The sequence below is a fragment of the Periplaneta americana genome, chromosome 10 (genome assembly GCF_040183065.1).
Source record: "Periplaneta americana isolate PAMFEO1 chromosome 10, P.americana_PAMFEO1_priV1, whole genome shotgun sequence".
Classification (NCBI taxonomy): domain Eukaryota; kingdom Metazoa; phylum Arthropoda; class Insecta; order Blattodea; family Blattidae; genus Periplaneta; species Periplaneta americana.
In genome coordinates, this window is record NC_091126.1 from 145,315,768 (window position 1) to 145,338,694 (window position 22,927).

The 22,927-nt window shown below is 36.4% G+C and overlaps 1 protein-coding gene across 1 annotated transcript in view; it reads left to right on the top strand.

Annotated features, from left to right (window-relative positions):
* ScpX (Sterol carrier protein X-related thiolase) overlaps nt 1–20,187 on the top strand; it is a 50,292-nt gene extending 30,105 nt beyond the window's left edge. Inside the window, exons 5-9 of the mRNA XM_069838213.1 lie at nt 881–1,118; nt 4,324–4,579; nt 11,890–12,046; nt 14,069–14,295; nt 19,851–20,187. Of these exons, the coding sequence (XP_069694314.1) occupies nt 881–1,118; nt 4,324–4,579; nt 11,890–12,046; nt 14,069–14,295; nt 19,851–20,041 (1,069 nt within the window). The 3' untranslated portion in view covers nt 20,042–20,187. The remainder of the gene's footprint in view (nt 1–880; nt 1,119–4,323; nt 4,580–11,889; nt 12,047–14,068; nt 14,296–19,850) is intronic.
* Nucleotides 20,188–22,927: the final 2,740 nt, after the last annotated feature.

A 22,927-nucleotide genomic window follows, 5' to 3' on the forward strand; every position in this document is an offset into this window, starting at 1 on the left:
GAATAACCTTCCAACATAAAGTATGGTAAGTAATAAGTCATTTAGTATGTAGGATCGTGTGATATCTGGTAACAGTTGGCAACACTGACTAGACAGCAATATTTACTGTTTAGGAACTGTTCTTATGTGACCCTCACTATAGTATGTATTTCTACTAACAGCAAAAGCTGTCACAACTCCTTTTTAATGCTAAGTCCATATATTATATTCTTCCCAGACTAATTTCCTCCAACCAACCGTCAAACATCGTTATTAAGATGTCATTCTTGTTTCTTAGCAAGATTCATAGCACTGAGCTGTGCATTTATGCATTTCAGGATAAGCTGTCTTCCAAGTCTAAGTTAGCAGCTGAATCATAATTACTAATTACCAACATAAGACTTGGTCAGAGAATGGGATTGAATTAATTCATTTCCGTAGTATTCCCTTTCATAGCTACTGTTTGAAATGATGTCCTGTATAATTTTATTGTTGTCAAAGTATGGTCTATCTTTTCTCTTTCTCTTTCTCTTTCTCTTTCTCTTTCTCTTTCTCTTTCTCTTTCTCTCTCTATCCTTTTTTTTTTCTTTTTTCTTTTTTCTTTTTTACAAATATCTTTGTAATTTCGTCAGTGCTTTGTTGTCATAATATTTTTCCATTACGTTCATCACTTATTCAGTGTTCGGAGTTGTAAAATATTCTTGGCATTAATAATGTTTCATCTATGGCACTTAATTTAACATATGTGCAACTGTGGCATATCATGTGGTTGTAGGTCTTTATTGTGAGAAAATTGAATTAGTACTGTGACTTTTTGTTAATCGGATATTAGGAATAACAGCATAAATATATTCTTACAAAGCAATAGAATGCAGTGGGTAATTATGCGATTGTTTTCCAGGTACTCTCAGTTTCAAGAAGAATATACTTTGGAACAAATCATGAACTCACCACGCATCTTCGGTCCATTAACGAAACTTCAGTGCTGTCCAACATCAGATGGTTCTGCTGCAGCCATTTTGGCTACAGAGGACTTTGTGCATGCTCATGGTTTGGAGAAACAGGCTGTGGAAATTGTGGGAATGGAGATGGTTACAGATTTCCCGTCTACATTTAATGATCGAAGCTGTATGAAAATAGTAAGTCCAAATGTACACATACTTGAATTCATTTTTTGTAAGATTTCTGATATATTATTTGCTTTTGAGATATTCACAAGAGAAATTGTTAACATACGACGTCTGGTTGTGCAATGTACATAGCATCAGAGAACATGACTCATATAACTGTACACATTCGTAAGCACTCTCCACTCTTCACACACGTCACACGCTTCGATTGGCACAGGTAAAAAGGAGCATGTGTGACGAATATGATGCACACAACTGTACATATTTGTAAAGTCTCTTCATTCTTACACACACAATATAAAGTTTTGATTTGTACTGGTTGAAAAGTATATGTGAACTGCACTCCTATGTACATGTTGTTCTCAGTGGCCTAGGGTTTACCATGATAGCTGTTAAGCCGAGGTTCCAAGGTTCAAACCCAGGTGATGCAGTGGATTTAAAAAAGCGACAAAATTTTTAGTGTGGACTGGTCTCGATGGGAAGTAAATTTGGGAGACTTATATCATAACAGACAGGGTTTGGAATTGAACGGGTTATATCAGCTTCTTGTATATGCGGATGACGTGAACATGTTAGGAGAAAATCCACAAATGATTAAGGAAAACACGGAAATTTTACTTGAAGCAAGTACAGCGATAGGTTTGGAAGTAAATCCCGAAAAGACAAAGTATATGATTATGTCTCGTGACCAGAATATTGTATGAAATGGAAATATAAAAATTGGAGATTTATCCTTTGAAGAGGTGGAAAAATTCAAATATCTTGAAGCAACAGTAACAAATAAAAATGACACTCTGGAGGAAATTAAACGCAGAATAAATATGGGAAATGCATGTTATTATTCGGTTGAGAAGCTTTTGTCATCTAGTCTGCTGTCAAAAAATCTGAAAGTTAGAATTTATAAAACAGTTATATTACCGGTTGTTCTGTATGGTTTGAGAAAGGAACAGAGATTAAAGGTGTTTGAGAATAAGGTTCTTAGGAAAATATTTGGGGCTAAGAGGGATGAAGTTACACAACGCAGAACTTCACGCATTATATTCTTCACCTGACATAATTAGGAACATTAAATCCAGACATTTGAGATGGGCAGGGCATGTAGCACATATGGGCGATTCCAGAAATGCATATAAAGTGTTAGTTGGGAGGCCGGAGGGAAAAAGACCTTTAGGGAGGCCGAGACATAGATGGGAGAATAATATTAAAATGGATTTGAGGGAGATGGGATATGATGATAGTGACTGGATTAATCTTGCACAGGGTAGGGCCTATGCCGGGCTTATGTGAGGGCGGCAATGAACCTTTGGGTTCCTTAAAAGCCATTTGTAAGTAAGTAAGTGCCTCATAAACTACCACCAACACTACCGTTAGCATTACCACTGCTGCTACTTATATTACTACTACTACCACCACCATAATCACTGTTGCTGCTGCTAATGCTGCATCATGCATTTGGGTGATCTGCGGAGTTGTACTGGCCAATCACCTAGCAGTGTTACAGCTCATGCATTTTGTCCAGACACTTCCCTACTCTTCCTACAGAGCTGCACACGAGATCGGATGAATCTACTTACGAATTATGGGGGAATGGGTTAGTTTTTGCCTTGAACTCTGTAGACACATGCGCGACCTTCCCTTCTACTTTTACCCCCTCCACAGAAACGTTGTTCCATACTGCACATCACGAGTGTCTTGACAAAATGCATGAGCTGTACTAGGCTTACAATGTCAGGTTAGGTATTCCAATTAATTGCCTTTTTAATAGTAATACGTTTTATAAAATTTATGTCAGTGGATGAGCTGTGATTTTTTTATAAATACTGTATGTAACTGTTTGGAGTCACATCCTTGTTCATAATTATGTAATTTTTTGCTCAGAACAACCCCATTAAGTGCTATTGAGACATCGTGGATCACTATGTGATCAGCTATAAGATTGCAGGGTTGTTGTGCCAAAGTAATTGATTTACTTTAAGGACCTGATTAATCTGTTTGCCATTAGATAGATAGATAGATAGATAGATAGATAGATAGATAGATAGATAGATAGATAGATAGATAGATAGATAGATAGATAGATAGATAGATAGATAGATAGATAGATAGATAGATAGATAGATAGATAGATAGGTAGGTAGGTAGGTAGGTAGGTAGGTAGGTAGGTAGGTAGGTAGGTAGGTAGGTAGGTAGGTAGGTAGGCAGACATTCTTACATTTGCTTTATAGCATAGAATAAAGAACATGTCCAATTCTTATGTTTATCAATAAAATGCAATACATATAAAATGCAAATATGAAATATGTACAGAATTAATACCTTAATAACAATAATATTTTATACAATGGAATATTATTACGATTAAATACGAGAAAAATTCGTACTGGCACCGGGAATCGAACCCAGGACCTCTCAGCTCTGCGCGCTGAGTGCTCTTAACCAACTGAGCTATGCCGGGACGTGATTCACGGTGCCAGCCGAACCCCCCTTGTAATATTATGTTACGGCCTTACTACCTGCATTTGAGACGATACACGTCATATATATATATATATATATATATATATATATATATATATATATATATATATATATGCAGGAGCGCATATTAAAGGACTTTGTGGCCATATTCAATATCAGTTTAATGAAACCTGCTAACAGTATATATGTATCAAATATTCATATGAATGAGGTCTCGCACATGTAATATGTTTACCATTTAATAGTATTATAATATTTACACAGTACTGTGAAATGTCAAGAATTCATCTACAGAATAGAAAGTGTGAGATATCAAGTAATTTTTTAGTTTTACCTTAAATAATGCAGGGTTTTGGCTATGATTCTTAATGTCTTCAGGAAGACTATTGAACATTTTTATCGCCATGTAACGTACTCTCCTTTGAAAGCATGATAAATTTGATGATGGCGTATGAAAATCATTCCTTCTGCGGGTATTTATGCTATGTATGGTTGAGTTAGTTGGAAAATTTTCTTTATTACATAAGAGGAAATTTATTGTAGACTATATGTATTGATTTGTTGAGGTTAGAATCTCTAATTTTATAAAAAATAATCTACATGTTTCTCTAGCCTTTGCTCCAACTATTATTCTAATGGCTCTTTTTTGTAATATGAATATATTTTTACTATCTACAGAATTTCCCCAAAATATTATTCCATAGGACATATTTTTAATGGTATACTGACTCTGCAGGTGGGTTATGATATGACTAAAGCGGCTGCTGAAAGACTGTTCGGTAAGACGAACTACAAGCCACAGGATGTGGATGTCGTGGAGCTACACGACTGCTTCTCAGCCAATGAACTCATTACCTACGAGGCACTGGGGCTGTGTGAACCAGGCAAAGCTGGGGAGTTGATAGAGTCGGGAAATAACACATATGGAGGTCAATATGTAATCAATCCTAGTGGAGGACTCATTTCCAAAGGACATCCTCTTGGCGCAACTGGTGAGTCAACAGAGGGTTGGTGTTCTATTTTGATTTCCACTCATGACTTTAGAATGAGAGAAATATAAATATATCTTGGCATTTCTCTCGTGATATTTGACAGGTATGAGAGCTTAGATGCCCTTTTAATGGTACCTGTGCATCTGTAACTTCAAAATTAGTATTTATTCTTTGCTTATTTAAACTTCAATCTTAACCTCGTAATTACGAATATAAGTGCATTATTTTTCAGAGAAAATGGTTCTCATGGTCTGGAAAGTTTTGCATTGCACGGTTTTATACAGTTATATAAGGAGCACAAATAAACTTCGTATAATTTTGCTGATTCAATATGCTCTTCAGTTTTGTGCTTGATCATCCAGACATGTAAGTCTGGATGTTTTATTCATGAGTGCTTTATGTGAGTTGCAGCAGTTGTGAAAACAATATATCTTGATTATTCCCGGAATTAAATTTAATGTCAGATCATCTGGATGAAAATTGTGGTTGCTAAAGTTTCCTTGCAACATAAATTTTGTACTGAGCTCTTTCAGTGGCTTGCTGCTGTAACTCATTTTCCTGTGCATTATGAAGTTGTGGGAGTTATACAACAGTTAAAACTTGCTAGCATTATGCTCTGAATGACTTTTCAAGTGGCATGTAGGACATGCACTTTATCAAGCTAGATCATTTGTTAATCAAAAATTTTTTTAGCATATTACAGTTACCGATATCTGAACTGTATGTTGTGGGTGAAGCAATTATGTTAGAATTTCTTTTAACGACTCTCTGAGGGATTGCTTTTCTTTTTTTGGTTTTTTTAGTAGGTTATTTTATGACGCTTTATCAACAGCTTTGGTTATTTAGCGTCTGAATGAGATGAAGGTGATAATGCCGGTGAAATGAATCCAGGGTCCAGCACTGAAAGTTACCCAGCATTTGCTCATATTGGGTTGAGGGAAAACCCCGGAAAAAACCTCAACCAGGTAACTTGCCCCGACTGGGAATCGAACCCGGGCCACCTGGTTTTGCAGCCAGACGCGCTGACCGTTACTCCACAGGTGTGGACTTGTTTTTCTTTTCCTTAAAAGGGGGTTTACAGCCACCGGCGTGGCTCAGTCGGTTAAGGCGCTTGCCTGCCAGTCTGAAGTTGCGTTCGGGCGCGGGTTCGATCCCCGCTTGGGCTGATTACCTCGTTGGGTTTTTTCCGAGGTTTTCCCCAACTGTAAGGTGAATGCCAGGTAATCTGTGGCGAATTCTCGGTCTCATCTCGCCAAATATCATCTCGCTATCACCATCTCATCGACGCTAAATAACCTGGTACTGTACTCCAACCACGAGAAAGTCTCTGGGGAATGAGACGAAGCGGGTAATGCTGTGAATGAATGTTGATGTCATAAGGTCACACGCGTGGGTACTCGTATCTCTATTGACTAGCTCTCACAGCACAAATGATAACATTGATACACATTTATACTACCCTAGTTACAAAATTAGATCACTGTTAATCTCCTGATCTTTTAATCCCTCCATACAGGAAATAACATATGCAGGAGAACGCATGGTTTTTAAACTGACGTAATGATAATATATTGGTCCACACCTGTGGAGTAACGATCAGCACATCTGGCTGCGAAACCAGGTGGCCCAGGTTCGAATCCCGGTCGGGGCAAGTTACCTGGTTGAGGTTTTTTCCGGGGTTTTCCCTCAACCTAATACGAGCAAATGCTGGGTAACTTTCGGTGCTGGATCCCGGACTCATTTCACCGGCATTATCACCTTCATATCATTCAAACGCTAAATAACCTAGATGTTGATACAGCGTCATAAAAAACCCAATAAAATTAAAAAAACGATAATGTTATCTAGCTGCTTCGCTCCAGTAGATGATGCAGTAGTAAGCACATTCCTTTCACGGTTGATCTCCTGGTTGGAGAACAGTAGTTGATACAGCGTCGTTAAATAACCACCTAAAAAGGGGGGTTTACATAAAATGGGAAGGAAAGGTTAAAATAACTAGTACTAGGCCCTAATATGTGTGTTTTATACCAAATATTATAATCATTTATATAATTGTGCCTACAATTATTATTTACAGTACATTTTATTATAATATTTTCTAATTCTTCAAATGGTGAGGCACGAATGTTTTTCCATTTCGTTGAACCTGAACCACACTGAAACTGGCAATGAAAATTTCTTCTTTCTCTGCCGTAATGAAGTAATTGGCAAATCATGCTTTTTTGCCATATGCGATAGTGTTATTTGAGGATTAGCCTCGACATTCTTTATTATTTTCACTTTCTGTCTGATAGTTAATTTCTTTCATTTAGTCGCCATTTTTTAATGCATAAACTAACCAAAAACACACAACTCGCAAGAACAAAAGTTAGCAAAGCAACCACTTTGTGAAAGCAATGTAAAGCAAGACCATAAAGAATGCCACCACATGGTGCCGCATTACTATCAATTGAAATATGCTATTGAATATGCTAGTACTATTGATTATTGAAAGTTAAGTCGATATTTTGGGCTTCATTATCACAAAATCCACTTGAAAAGTATTTCTTAAAAGCAGGATTTTCCTTAAATCTGGTTTCTTTAAAAGCGAGAGTTAGTTACGCACATTATTCTTATGGTAATTTGGCTGGAACATAACAGATTATTCTTTAAAAATGAGAATTCCTTAAAAACGGGAATGATAAAATGGGGTTTTACTGTAATTTCAAAACCAGTATTTACTCTCTAGCAGGTGTATTTCTACCTGCTCATGAACAAAAAACCACGTGGCGAACAATGACAAGATATTTTGTTGTGCCCAAGGATTATGACAAGTATCATAACTTTGATTATGACCATAAGCAGTATTTTTTCATTGTATTTAGAAGTAATGAAGTAATTTCTTTGTTGTTGGTGTGCTATGTTATACACTGGTTGCTCTTGCAAAATAGTGCACTTTTAACAAATCTTTATTTTAACGCCTTTCTGCCACCAAGAAACACAACTTTGAGAAAGTATCATAAGACACTTTAGTTTAACAAAGTAATCTGTCATCTTTATTTTTTTGTTTGTTAGAGAGTTTTTCATTTTCTCTATTTTAGATCGCAAATTTCTTAAAAAAAAAAAAAAAAAAAAAAATCTGTAAACGAAACGTCATCACAATTTTCCATATACGACAAAAGTGTTTCTGAAGCGATAGTAGCTTGGCATGTGCAACTTTTGTAACTTCCTTGCTTCATCCTACCACTCTTTGTCATCTGCTCCATCCTTTCCACTACCAGCTGTCAAATCTCGTATGATGTAGTTATCGCTTTCATGTCTGTATTCTTAATCTTCCACATCAACTTGTAACCATTTGAGTGGAAGGAGAGAGCGTAAGTCGAGTAAAAACGGAAATAACGTTACTTTGCACGCGAATTACCTGAAAAACGAATTAACTGTGTGTGAATTATCGGAAGTTGGCTGAATGAATGAAGTTTCGATGTTTCCATTTGTATAAACAGTTTCAATTTTGTTATGTTTTGCATATTATTTATTCTTATTTATATATCTGAGTGGGATAGTGTTAATAGTGGTTACTATTTGGATTTGACATCAGAGATTTCCAGGTTTTTTTTCTTCATTTATTTTAATGTGAATGGCACGTCTTTGAAGCTTAAGTTCCACGTTATCAATTTTTGTATGGACTGTGGAACTCATTTTATCTTATTTTACCTCTAAAAACAAGTGTGTGTTTGCACTTTATTTGCCTCTTGAGAATTCAAGATTGTTTTTTTTTTTTCTGCCACAGTGAGATGTGAATTTATATTACAGTTAAGACTTAGATTACAAAAATACAAAAATATAAGCTGTTGATAACTGTGAATGAAAGCTTTTTTGTTTGTTTTCATTAGGTTCCTCCCCTCCCCCCCCCCATCGTCTTTCTTTTCATTTTTCCTAGTCATATTTTCTATGCACATAATCCACGAACTGATACCAGTAATGTTTAGAATGTCGTGAAAACTGAAATTGCTTTCTGTTACATTTTTCGTCCATTGTGTACATACTCTGTTGGTCTTATTGCAGAATTCTGGTATCTTTGCCTCCTGGTTAGTTCTAGTAAAATTAGATCGAAATAAAGACAGTAATAATAATAATAATAATAATAATAATAATTCGTGGCGTGAACAACCATGAAGAGCCAAGGTTGACCAGCTGGCTGCTGACATCATGTCCACATGCCTGAGTAGAGGTAAACGATCATCCAACCAGAACGTAGGTATCATGTGATCAGCATGACAATCCTTCCAGCCGTTATAGCTAATTTTCGCATTCGGATTTTGCTACCTAGTATAGCTCCCCAAATTTGTTTCATTGCTGGATAGACACCAGTTCCATACACGGCCAAAATTTCGTGAGAGAAATACCTTCCCCTGAGGACTCGAATCAGAGCATATTTCGAAACAAGAGTCCTAGACAGGATGACTTGGATTGACTTTACTGAGACTGCACCCGGGATGGATTCATACATTTAGACATTCTTTTGCTCATTGTAGACTATGCGATGATTGCCTTAGTCTGACAGGTGACACCGATATCATTCGTGAATCCAACACTGACATGTGGACCATTCTTCCTTGTTCCCTGATAGACCCAGGTCCCGCTTCATGGATGAGTTGCCTGATAAATCTCTGGAGCTCAGAGTCCCAACCCCTTCCTGTCATTATGGCTGACATGTGGACCATCCTGCCTCAGCTCCTGATAGAGCCAGGTCCCATCTGCACACAGCTAGTCTGATAAGCGCAAGGGACCCTGAACCTCAAGCCCTTCGTATATCAGCATCAGAAACTCTCTGGAACATCTTTGTCCACCACAAATTCCATCACGACCTGGCTGGAATTCGAAACCGTGTTGCGTAGGTTGAAGATTGACAAGCTAACATTTGAACGACAGATGTGGCTAGGTATCATGTGTTTCTTAACTTAGACCACGACGCTACAGTGAGGGATGAAATAAAGACAAACTTTACTGCATTATATAGTACTGGTCTTCCCAAGAAGACTCTCACTAAAGGTAAACGATGTAGTTATTACGATGGGACATCTGAAATTACAACATGTGTTGTCTGTTTAACAGCTGAAAGCACATTATTGGAGAGTTCAACACACAAGAAGACGGTACACGGAAAATTGGGAATCTCCATTGAAACAATCACCAACAATAGACGAAAATAAAATTCAGAGTCGTAAATTTTACGAGCATTACCTGTCTTAGGGTTAATGATGATTTTGTACATTCTTTGACTCTTTTATATGTATCTTGATTTCATAATTTTTTTCATGTGCTAGTTCCTCCTTGATTTCAGTTAATACAGTGTGTCCCGTAGAATCACTACCACAAAGAAATCTGAATATCTCCTAAACTAATAGTGACAGAATAACCGGACTTAGATTTTATGTTAGAAAAACTCACCAAGTTTCAATATACCTCCACATGTGCGCCTCTGGTGGCCCGAACAATATCGAGATGATATTCTGTCTCCCTCCATGTGTTCTGCAGAATTACAAGTGTGACAGAAACACAAGCCTCTACTATCCGCCTTTGGAGGTCAGCCAGGTCATGTACTGGAGTTCGATAAACAATGCTTTTTACATGTCCCCAAAGAAAGAAATCTAAGGGGGTCAAATCTGGTGACCTTGGAGACCATTCAATGGGACCTGATCTTCCGATCCACTTGTTTGGAAATTGTGTGTTGAGGTAGTCTCGAACTTGATTGGCGTAATTTGGAGGGGCTCTATCTTGCTGGAAGAAGAACTCATCCGGTATTTGCGAGACTGCATAGTTCTCCAGCATATCTAGGTATGTTGTTCCTGTCACTGTGCTTTCAGCAAAGAAGAAAAGTCCGATCACAGTATCACAAGTCAAAGCATACCACATGTTAACTTTGGGGCTGTCACGTTTATATTCCATTATGACACGTGGGTTTTCTTCTCTCCATATTCTACAGTTATGGTGGTGCACTTTACCTCACGTGTGACAGGTTGCTTCGTCTGAGAATGCGAGGAATGAGGAATCCATTATCATCAGTGTGGGATAACACTGCATTAGTTAACTCGGTCCATCTGGGTTTATCATTTCATCTTTTGCACAAGTTGGATTTTGTATGCTCTAAGTCGCAATCTTTTATGGACAATGTTGTGAACACTCGGCTTCGGAATACCCAGCTCTGAACTGACCCGTCGAATTAATTTCCTTGGGCTGCGCTGAGATGCCTGCCTAACAGCTTCAACTTTAGCTGTGGACACTGCTTTTTTGCTGCTTCCCTTCTTAACACAGAGCCTGTTTCCAACAGCTGATTATACCATTTCACAATGGTATGACTTTGGAGCATTTGCACCATATTCATGTATAAATTGTCTTTGCATTGCAATTGAGAACTTCAATTCGGCTAACCAATAACAACATTTCACTTTCTACTGTACCGTGAATTCCGTCATTTTAACTCTATGTGTTGTCATACCCGGTGTATGCACATTAGACTCATAATTTTCATTGTTACCAAACTTGGAGAGTTTCTACATACGACAAGATGAGAAACATATTTCTAAATTCACTGAGTGACGAGATATTTATATTTCTTTGTGGTAGTGATTCTACAGGACACAGTGCATATCATTATTACCAGTTACCACACATCCTAAATATTGAAAATTTTGTATTTCTTCATAATTCGATTTATTTAAAACTAAAACGATGCTATTTTGTGTCAATGCACTGTAATATGATGCAATATAAGGTCGAAATTTATTCTTCTAACCTTCAATTTTCGCACGCATTTCAAAATGAAATAACCTTTGGAAGCTACGAATATGTGTATTAAAATAAAAAATATAAAAGAAAATGACGAAAAGAGATTCGAACTCGAACTTCATGCATTGTGTACACTTGAGTCCAACGTGCTACCGCCTGAACCACACTACCACACTATTTCTTGTTGCAGCAATAAACAGTTATGCTACAGTCGTTTGACTCATAATTTTTCAGTTTTTTTCTCTTGAACTCAGGCCATTATGGAAAAAGCCGAGACACTTGTCTTATGGATTTTGCCATACTTTCACCCATAATTTTTCCTACCTGAATCTTGACATCAGAGTGGAGTGGTCTCCATGTCAGTTGTTAATTTTTTTTTATCTTAAAGTCAGAGGGAGTAGGCAATTGGCGATTACTCTACTCTGCCCCTCCCCCAAATGACACCTCTTGAGTGAATCGTAAATAAGAAATGTGATATATGAAACGTTAAAACATGTAGACTGATATTATACAGTATGTATAACAATGATCTTGTTGCATAGGTTTGGCACAGTGTGCAGAGCTCTGTTGGCAGCTGCGTGGCATGGCAGACAGGAGACAGGTGCCTGGAGCAAAGCTTGCCCTACAGCACAACATCGGACTAGGAGGTGCTGTTGTTGTGGGGCTCTATAGGCTTGGATTTCCAGAGGGTGAAAGTGGGTATGTCATACAATTTCAACATATTTACTAGATACCATTCTAGGGTCATAAATAACATCTATGTCTTGAAGGCAGAATAGAATAAAACAGAATATTTATTTCATCAAACACTGTTTCTGTAAGACAGAAATGTTACATTCTGTTTCTACATGTCTGCCTTAATTATGAATTACAATTTCAACTACCCATATTCCAGACATAATACCATAAGCATTGCCCCAGTGTACTATGAAAGGCGAACTACATGACACTACATGATGGTTATTAACGGAGCAATGTGGAATGCTGGTTGTGGAAACGGGAGTACCCCACGAAAACCTCCCAGCAAACAAGTACCAATCTTGTCTTCCACAAATTCCACTTGAACCCACTGGCATTCGAACCCAGTTATCAGTGTGCAAAGATGACGATCTAGACTTTTGGCTAACGGTGCGCACAAGTATATATATATATATATATATATATATATACTGCTTTTAAGAAACCTGGAGGTTCATTGCCACCCTCACATAAGCCCACTATCGGTCCCTATCCTGAGCTATATTAATCCAGTCTCTATACAATCATATTCCATCTCCCTCAAATCCATTTTAATATTATCTTCCCATCTACGTCTCAACCTCCCCAAAGACTTTTACCTTCCGGCCTCCCAACTAACACTCTATATGCATTTCGGGATTCGCCCATACGTGTTACATGCCCTGCCCATCTCAAATGTCTGGATTTAATGTTCCTTAAGGTACGGTCACACGTCGCTACTTTTGCAGCGCTGCAGTACAAAAAACTGCGCAACTCTTGTACTGCGATGTGTGAACAACGGTGCAACCCGAAAAGTAATGGCTGCCGAACCTGCTGCCCGCTACTTTTCCATGCTGCGTGCAGCTTAAAAGTAGCGACGTGTGAACAGGGTTGCAGCCACAGCATTTTTGATATTGGTTTTGTTGAAACTTTTGCTGCGGTTGCAACCAGTGTTATCACCCAAATGTGTCAATGATACTTTTATTGTGTGGATATATTTTAATGTTAAATGTGATGAAAATAAATTATTTGTAACAGTTATTAAATACATAACACAGTCTGAGCATAATTGCTGACGACATAATTCATTTTTTAAATTTTCCGTAACGTAGTTTCAAACAGGAGGGTTGTCAACATTGATTACGTGAATATGCTGTTGGTTATCATTTAAGTATATAGGCGTTTTAAAAGCTTTATAGTAAAAATAATGTCAATTTCTGAATACTAGATACGACAGAAAAGCAAATAATAAATAAGGAAGCTTTCGCATGAGTTTCTTAATAATGCAAACATAACCACAAAATGTATATTGAGAAGTCAACACGGAGATGGAAACCTGCAGCATGACTGCAGCTGCAAAAGTAGCGCCTTGCATGTGAACAGACTCGCAACCTCCAGTTGCAACTTTTGCAGCACTCGGGTTGCGCAGCACGAAAAGTAGCATGCAGCGCGCTACTTTTGGCTTACATGTGAACACGACACACAACTTTTGCAGCTGCAGTACAAAAGTTGCGCAGCAAAAGTAGCGACGTGTGACCGTACCTTTATTATGTCAGGTGAAGAATACAATGCATGCAGTTCTGCAGTATATATATGAAGCAGAATTAAACATAGATAGTAAGGAAGGATTCATTTATTATATAAACGAAGGTTTTCTTGTTATTGAATGAACAAAGAATACAGTGAAAATTAGAGAAGTTAAAAAATGTGATTTGGACATGTGTATCCAGAATTTTGCTCTCATTATACATTATGAAGTAAGTAATATGAAATAATAATGGACACAACAGCAGTGACATTTATAATATCGGGATTTCTTTTTGCATTAATCATCACAGTGGGACTACATATGACAACAGTGTAAACTCCTTCTTAGATGATGCTCCGAGACTCATCAAGGTCAAACCACTATCCATTTGAAAGATTCTATAGTCAGATATGCTGGCTATTTCATAAGCCTTTGTGGAATTGATTTGAGTAAGTAGGTTGTTTTATTTTGTTTAGGTCTGTTGGATTTCATTACACAAGTGCAGATGTCGATCCTGATGACTTCAAAGCATCCATTTTATTTAAAGCATTGGAGGCTGCAATGCAGACAGATGATGACAACCTGATCGAAAGAGTGAGAGGCGTATATGCTTTTAAAGTACGAAATGGTCCACAAGGAAAAGAGGGATATTGGATTATAAATGCGAAGACTGGTAAAGGAAGTATTGAATTCAATGGCAAAGGTAAGCATGAAGTTGTGCTGGTTGTTAAGTGGAATAATAAAAAAAAAATGAAGCCTGTTAGTAACTACATCGAAACCACACTAAAATAATGCGTAAACACTTGCATATCCTATAAAATCATTGAAATAATGAAGGGAATCTCTTCTGTGGACATGATAGCATATTTAAATGCCACTAACCATGGGCTCATTTGAATTTTTTTAACAGTTAATCACATATCATTATCGATTGCGATTATTGCTCTGGACTGAACATTCTAGGAACATGTGGTCTGTACTGTTTTCGTCATCACTATACTTATGCAAAGAAAAATTGATGAAATTCTAAAAACTGTATTTCAACAATGACCATTTTGTGATATTATCATCTAAGGCAGGCATGCAGAACTGGGCGACAGTTGTGGCAGACGTCACAAGCCTTGCATATTCTATCAAATTATTGAAATAATGAAGGGAATCTCTTCTGAGGTCATGATAGCATATTTAAATGTCACTAACCATGGGCTCATTTGAATTTTTTAACAGTTAATCACATATTATTATCGATTGGGGTTATTGCTCTGGACTGAACTTTTAGGAACATGTGGTCTGAATTGTTTTCGTCGTCATTATACTTATGCAAAGAAAAATTGATGAAATTCTAAAAATTTAATTCCAAAAATGACCATTTTGTGATATCATATAAGCTAGGCATGCATAACTGAGCGACAGTTGTAGCAAAGGTCACAAGCCGGAATATGTCACTCATCCCTTTCTTTAACCCCATGCGTCATTGACATGGTAGGGTAGAGAGGATTTGTACAGGGTTGCAGATGGGTCATGGAGACGTCATTCAACACTGGAGGATTGTGGAAGGAGAACCAGTGCTTTCTCCATGCTTCCTCCCCTCTCTCTCCCAGTTATGCATCCCTGGTCTAAGGACTTGAGATAAACTAGTGTTGTTTTATGAGTAAAATTCATAATTGGATGAATTTGCAGGTATTCATTAAGGACAAAAATTTTTCTAACAGCATTAGATACATACAAAAACCCAGACATTTGAAAAATAGTGTTTCAGTCATCATCATCAGTACTAATTAGACTTAATGCAACAGCTGTAACTGTAAAGGAATTCATTTTGAGTTTTTGATTAAGGCATAGCATTATACTGAATGTTACTGAAATTTGTGTGCGAGCTCTTGATTATATACAGTCTTAGAAAAAAGTTTTGTCACATAGATACTTTACAAGTCCCAGAAAGGAGGCAGTGTGCATGATCAGAGGACGAGCGATCTGGTTCACAAGAGACTGACTAGTTGGGTAATAAAATTAGTTTTGTTTCGTTGTATGATAATGTGCAATGCCTCCTTTCCTGGACTTCTGTGCAATAAAACTTTTTTTTAAGACTGTACATTTAATATTCTGTTGTACAGTGCACAGCATATACAACTTACCAGCATTTTAAATGGTCATAACTTGCATGTTTAATGGGGATATCTGGCCGTTCTCTCACACAGGAGTAAAATGAGAGAGCGGTCAGATCTCCCCACTAAATATGCGCAATACGACCAATTATAATACCAGTAAGTTGTATATGCAGCATACTGTATTAACACAACTGCTGATCTCAGCATTCTATTTCACAATTTATGTCTTTGTTTTTCATAGACGAAAACTAATTACAGAAAAATAGTTTAATTTGTATCAAAGTTTACTTATCATGCTTCGCTTTGTTGTTGTTGTTGTTGTTGTTATTATTATTATTATTATTATTATTATTATTATTATTATTATTATTATTATTATTATTATATTAGCTACAATGGTCATATGATCTTGTTGCAATCACTTTTGTTTCAATGCCAGGATTGAAGAAATATTTTCTCAAATTCTAATTTGGTTGAAGCCTTTTAAAAAGGAAACTAGCCACCAGTATAGTTCGGTCACCTGAGGCACTTGCCTACTGATCTGCAGTTCGCTCGTGCGTGGGTTCGATTCCCACTTGAGCTGATTACCTGTTTGGATTTTTTTTCGACGATTTCCCCAACCATAAGGCGAATGTCTGGTAATCTGTGGGAAATTCTCGGCCTCATTTCGCCAAACACCATCTTGCTATCACTAATTCCATCGATACTAAATAACCTAGTAGTTGATACAGCATCGCTAATAACCAGCTTAAAAAGAAAAGAAACTACGAAATATTATGTAATTACTTGCATCATTCTTTGATATCTCCCCACATCACACATGGGACTGATGTCTGATTTGCGTTTCATTATTTAATGACCAAACTAACGTGAGAGATGAAATAATATTTCGGACATCACACACGGAATTGATATCTGATTTTTCATTAGTGGTGACATTATCGTAAACTCTACCACACAGTTTTTATCTTTAATCACTATTATGATCATGAGATAACTGCAATATTATTTTACTTACATGGCGAGCGAAAATATGCAGAAATCATGTTAATTTATCCTTAATTATTATGGTTCTTTGGTATGTTAAAAATTAAAACATTGAAGTGCTTCTTGCACTAACATATATTGAAAATGAAATGTATTTTCATTTGTTTCTATTCACATAAACAGTGATGCATAATGGGGCCAACACAAAAAAATCTTCATGCAAATTCAATACTTTATTCTTATTGTTTTGGAGTGATTTCTTAAGGAATGCATTCAAGACTAATTTAGAAACATGTTAACAGAATTATTCTTGCAGAAAAAACGAATGTTCCCTAGACTAATTGATAGTATATTAATTATTTGAATAAAATAACAATAAATTAGGAAACATGTTAAAGAAATAAAATTGTGCTTGCACCAACATTTATGCTGACTGGGTCAAAATTATAGTATTGTAGTTATTTAAATGCTGAATGAATTATCCTTGCACCAAAAACAAGTGCTCCCTAGATCAAAGGATCGTATTTCAATTGTTTAATTACTTCATTGTTTCATCTGGTATATTTTGTGAGGTGGTTGTGACTGAGATGCCTTTTTTATTTATAACATTAGGTCTTGACTCATTCAGTATATAAGGACTCATACTCTGAGGGGTGGAGATCGGGGTTTTGGATGGACACAGGTTTTGCTAAAGATATTGTTGCTTTGTATTGTATTGTATTGTATTGTATTTATTAACATTCCGTGGTATTCATACATTGCTTTACAGCTATAATATGGAACAAGGCAAAAAACTTAATACTATTATAAAGTCTTAATTTATAGTCACAGTCAAGATGAAATATATACAGACGAGATTTACAATATAGTTACTAGTTCAACACACAGTTTTAGTATCAATTTCATGAAGTGTTATTGAGTGTCATGAATTCACCTACAGAATAGAAGGTGTGAGAAATTAGGTACTTCATTAATTTGGCCCTAAATAATCTTATGTTTTGAGTTTCATTTTTAATATCGATAGGGAGGCTATTAAAAATTTTTACTGCCATATAACACACTCCTTTTTGATAGCACAAAAGACTTGGCGATGGAGTATGAAAGTCATTTTTTGACGTGTATTTATGCTATGAACTGTTGAATTAGTTACAAAGTTTTTATGATTACATACGAGGAAGATTATTAATGAAAAGATATACTGACAAGCCATGGACATTATTTGTAGTTTTTTTAAAATAGTCCTACACGATTCCCTGGATTTGACACCTACTATTATTCTAATTACTCTTTTTTGTAATAGAAATATACTGTTACTATCTGTGGAATTTCCCCAGAATATTATTCCAAAACTCATTACCGAGTGGAAGTATGCAAAGTATATTGTTTTTAAGGCATTGATATTTACTATCTTTTGCATAAATCTAATAGAAAAACGCGCTGAATTTAGTTTGGGGGTAATTTCTTTAATTTGATTTTTCCAATTTAACACATTATCGATTTTTAAGTCAAGAAGTGGTTGTTGTTTCTAATAGGGATCTATTGTTAATTATTGCTCTAGAAATTTGCGAGGTTGAATTTGGATAGGATTTAAATTGAATTATGTTAGTTTTGTTACAATTTAATACTAATTTATTGACTGAGAACCAGTCACATATTTTGAAGAGAATTTCCTCTGTTGAAGATTGGAATGTGTTGGAGTTATTGGCTGTTATTACTATACTTGTGTCATCTGCAAATAATATGGGATGACCTACATCTTTTATTAGTGGGGCAAGATCATTTATAAACACTTGTTTTCCAGTATGAAGTGTTGTATACTATATGGAACTGTTAGCAAGGGATGTATTTTTTTGTGGGTTAGGTGAGGTAATAGATTTCACATTGGTGTGTTAAAATTTTGGTGTTATTTTCAATTATTTAAGTAGTACACTTTTCCTCTCGTATGTGGTGTGGTGAGAGATCAAAGTTTCACCTACCTTGTCCCAGTATTAGGCCCGTAACATACTTGAAGAGTTTTCGCTAGCGAGAAATGTGTTGCGAGAAAGAGGCGAAGAGCTCTCCTCCACACACTTTGCGAGTTCTCGTTATCGCAGATCACACCTTGCTATGATCATCTATGCACTGCCTTCATGCAGAAAGCATTTTTCTGATTATTGTAGTCACTCGGGAGAAATATTATAGGTTATGTATTTACGTATATTGTCGTACTTAAATATATAACCTGTAAGTATATTTTCGTACTTTACAAATTATGTACGAACGCTATGTTGAATCTGAGTATTCAGATGATGAGGAAATGGAGTTACATGAACATATTTTGTTAGTGGAAAGAAAAAGTAGGCCTAAAATTAAAACCAGAAATATCTGAAAATCACCTTGTATCTTATGAAAATAAGGGCGAGTTTTGGACACTGGTTTCGATTTGGCATTATTTCAGGTTGAATAGACCTCAGTTTTTTGCTATTCATGATATGATAGAGGATTCTTTGCTATGTTCTGAATAAAATTATGTAAACTGTTAAGACATACAGTATAGATACATTATTTCAAATGTTTAATTAATACCATTAAATCTCATCAAAATAAAATATAGCCCTATTTATTTTCAGATAATCTGATATTTGTCTCCAGATTTCTTCTTTAAGTTTCGTGTTTTTATAGTTTTCATCCCATGTATCATATAAATAGGCCTACGGGTGACATCGTACAAGTTCGATAAGTTTCTGACTCCAATTATCAGCTGTCTTTCCACATTTTCAAATAAAAACAATACAATTCATCGCCACCTGTGATATCTTTTTCTACATTCAGTCGTCATAAAGAGTATAAATGTCAAACATCTTTGATAAATGTGTCAAGAAAATTTGCTGAGCTACCGATTCGAGCGAGGTTTTTGCCTCTAGCGAGAATCTCTTCCAGTGTGTGGACGTCCATTGAATCCATATTATCAATTTTTTTAATTTTCTCGCTGGTGAAAACTCTGCAAGTGTGTTACGGGCCTTATGACCTCATAATGTTTGCTCGAATAACAGATCTCACAAGCTGCTGCCCTCTGTTAATGATGCACATTAACTTCTTAGGTGATCGCATGTTTTCCCACGTTTCAATTCTTCCTGATAATATACATACATTTTCTTATATGCATTTGTCTTTCTTTCTCCAGCAAAACCGGACGTGACGTTCATAATGGATGATGCAGATGTTGTTGATTTAATTTCTGGGAAATTGAATCCACAGAAAGCCTTCTTTCAAGGAAAGATAAAAATACAGGGAAACATGGGATTGGCGATGAAGCTGACCGACCTTCAGAGACGTGCCAAGGATAGAATTGAGGAATTCAGGTCCAAATTATAAAAAGTATTCTAAGTTTTAACGTCATTTTGGTGAAAGGCAGTTTTGTACTTTTACAACATACATATATAGATTTTCTTAAGTATTCAGAGTGTATGTAAAATTGAACTTGTTATATTTCTGACATAAAGGGAGTTGGGCAGTTACAAATTACAGAAAGTGTCTCATATAAAATTCGAGGTGAGATGGAATTAATGTGACCACTATGGTCTTAAAGTATACTTTACTTCATAAATAGTAGTCTTCTGTCAATTATGGAAGCTGTTACAAAGTGACCTTGTGCAATTTATATAAAAGGAACGCGTACAAAAACAATTTTTATATACTCCTGTTTCCCATCACATATCAGTGGTTGCTTAGGAAGTTTTATTATAAAACTAGTTCTGTATTTCCATTCAGTTGCACTTACTATGCATTAGTATCCAATGCTGATGACATATTTGTACTTTAATGAATGATGAAAATATCACAGGATATTGCAGAACTGTGCCTATTTGTACGATGACTTTTGCAGTAGATGAATTACTTGTGATGCAAGAAAATGATGGCATGGTCACAAGTATGTGATGTAATATTGAGAGCATGTGGATGAGAACGTGAACATTAAGTTTAAACATATTTTGATAATTCCTGTGATATAGTTTGTACACAATTAATTGGCAAGGGTAATTTGGAAGGTGACACTTCTTACCCACTGCATGAAAATTGTATTTTCCTGTACAGCAGAGAATGCTGAACGTAACAGTCCCAAGAACTTGTAGTTAAACATCTGTCAATTATTCATTTATAGTTTCCCCTAAGATCTTATCTTTTCAGTCATTCCAGCAGGACAGTCTTGTGTGTCTAATTTAGCTAAGTCTGAGTTCTGTGTTTGTTGAATTTATATTTTATTTTTCATAGACTAGGTGGAAGATAATAATATGCATTTATAGTTAATTGGTAAAAGATGGAAAAACTACAATGATTACATTAAATGGATTTGTTACAAATTGTTTTGTCTTTTATTACTGGTACCTTTTCTTTGACAACATAGTGACTGTGATGCACACTCATAAGACTTAACATGTTCTTGGTGATGCTTTCATGTTGGCAAGCAGAAGCTGCAGTGAGTTGCTCAATGGGTAACTTTTAAAATTAATATAATTGTTTTGTTTCTACCTTCCAAATCATACTTTTACTGATATGATTTCATCATATTATAGTTATAATACACGTTAGAACAGATACATTGCACAGATTTATTCATTAAATCCTCAACTGTTATGTATGTAGAATTTACGCATCTGCAGTTCATAAAGTAATATTAATATGTAATGTAAGACATCAGGAAGTCCTGTACCATGACGTCGTGGTCTAAGGCATCTTGCCTAGGACTCGCGATATGGAATGCGCACGGTTTCGAGTCCTCATGGGGGAAGAAATTTTCTCATGAAATCTCGGCCCATGCATGGGACCGGTGCCCACCCAGCATCGTGATGCACTTGGGGAGCTATGATAGGTAGCGAAATCCGGATGCGAATGCCAGCTATAACAACTGGGGGGGATCATCGTGCTAACCACACGATACCTCAATTCTGGTTGGATGATCGTTCACCTCTCCTTTGGCATGTGAGCGTGAGGCCAGCAGTTGGCTGGTCGATCTGGACCCTTCGCAGGCTGTAGCGCCACAGATTTAAGACATTAGGAAATGAGTGTCCAATATATTCTTTAATTTTATTTTAAAATTGACGACATTTGAACTGAATAATTTCGAGGAAAAAATTGTTCCTGGGCCGGGTATCGAACCCGGGACCTTTGGTTAAACATACCAAAGCTCCACCAACTGAGCTACCCGGGAACTCTACCAGACACCAATCCAATTATTCCCTCTATATCCACAGACCTCAAAATGGGCGGACAACTGTCAAGCAACCAACATTGAGTGCACACTAACTCTGTGTGACTTAAATTGTGGTTAATGAACAGTGACCAGTGACATGTATTATGCAAATCGAGCTTTCAGGTATAACTCCCTGTAAAGCTGATTTGAATAATTTCCAATTGGGTCGGTGTCTGGTAAAATTCCCGGGTAGTTCAGTTGGTGGAGCATTGGTACATTTAACCAAAGGTCCCGGGTTCGATACCCGGTCCTGGAACAATGTTCCCCTCGAAATTATTCAAATCAGCTTTATAGAGAGTTATACCTGGAAGCTCGATTTGGATGACATTCGAACTGTTAAAAATAGTTTTAAAAACGTTTCCCCATAATAAAAGGATCAAAATAGTTGCAACTGCAGTCAACTGAAAACATTTCAGCATCAATCCAGTCTATTACACTGATTGTTTTACATGGGCTCCCCATCTATTTCCACAACTCTGGGTCACTTGACAATGGTCCCCAACAAGTGCTGATGTGTTAAATATGTTATACAATAATATCTGAACTGATTTGAAGTTTTGAGGGTAAAAGTGGCACTGCTTGACATTGGCAAAGGAGTTGAATTGCTCTGTAGTAATTGACTTCTCCTTTAGAGTGCTTCATCATTTCATTTCCCCCCTCAACTTTCATTTCCTCATTAGTATATGAGTCATTATTTATGTCCTGATTATGCCTCAGATAATGAAAGACAAGTTTCAAACTTAGATTTAATTTGCAGTCATGGCAGAACATATTTATTGTGACAAGAATCTGTAGTTTTAAACAAATACTTGTTAAGAAGATAAATCACCCTTTTATAGTCCGACCATCTGATCTGTGCCCCCGTAAGATATGCAAACTGAACCTTAATTCCTTTTCAGCCTCGGCAATTCATTTCTCTCCCTGTATTCCTATTTCTCTCTTTTCTATCCCTCTCCCTTTCTCTCCCCCACTACTCACAATTTTGAGCCTTCTTGCGGGACAGTTTATTT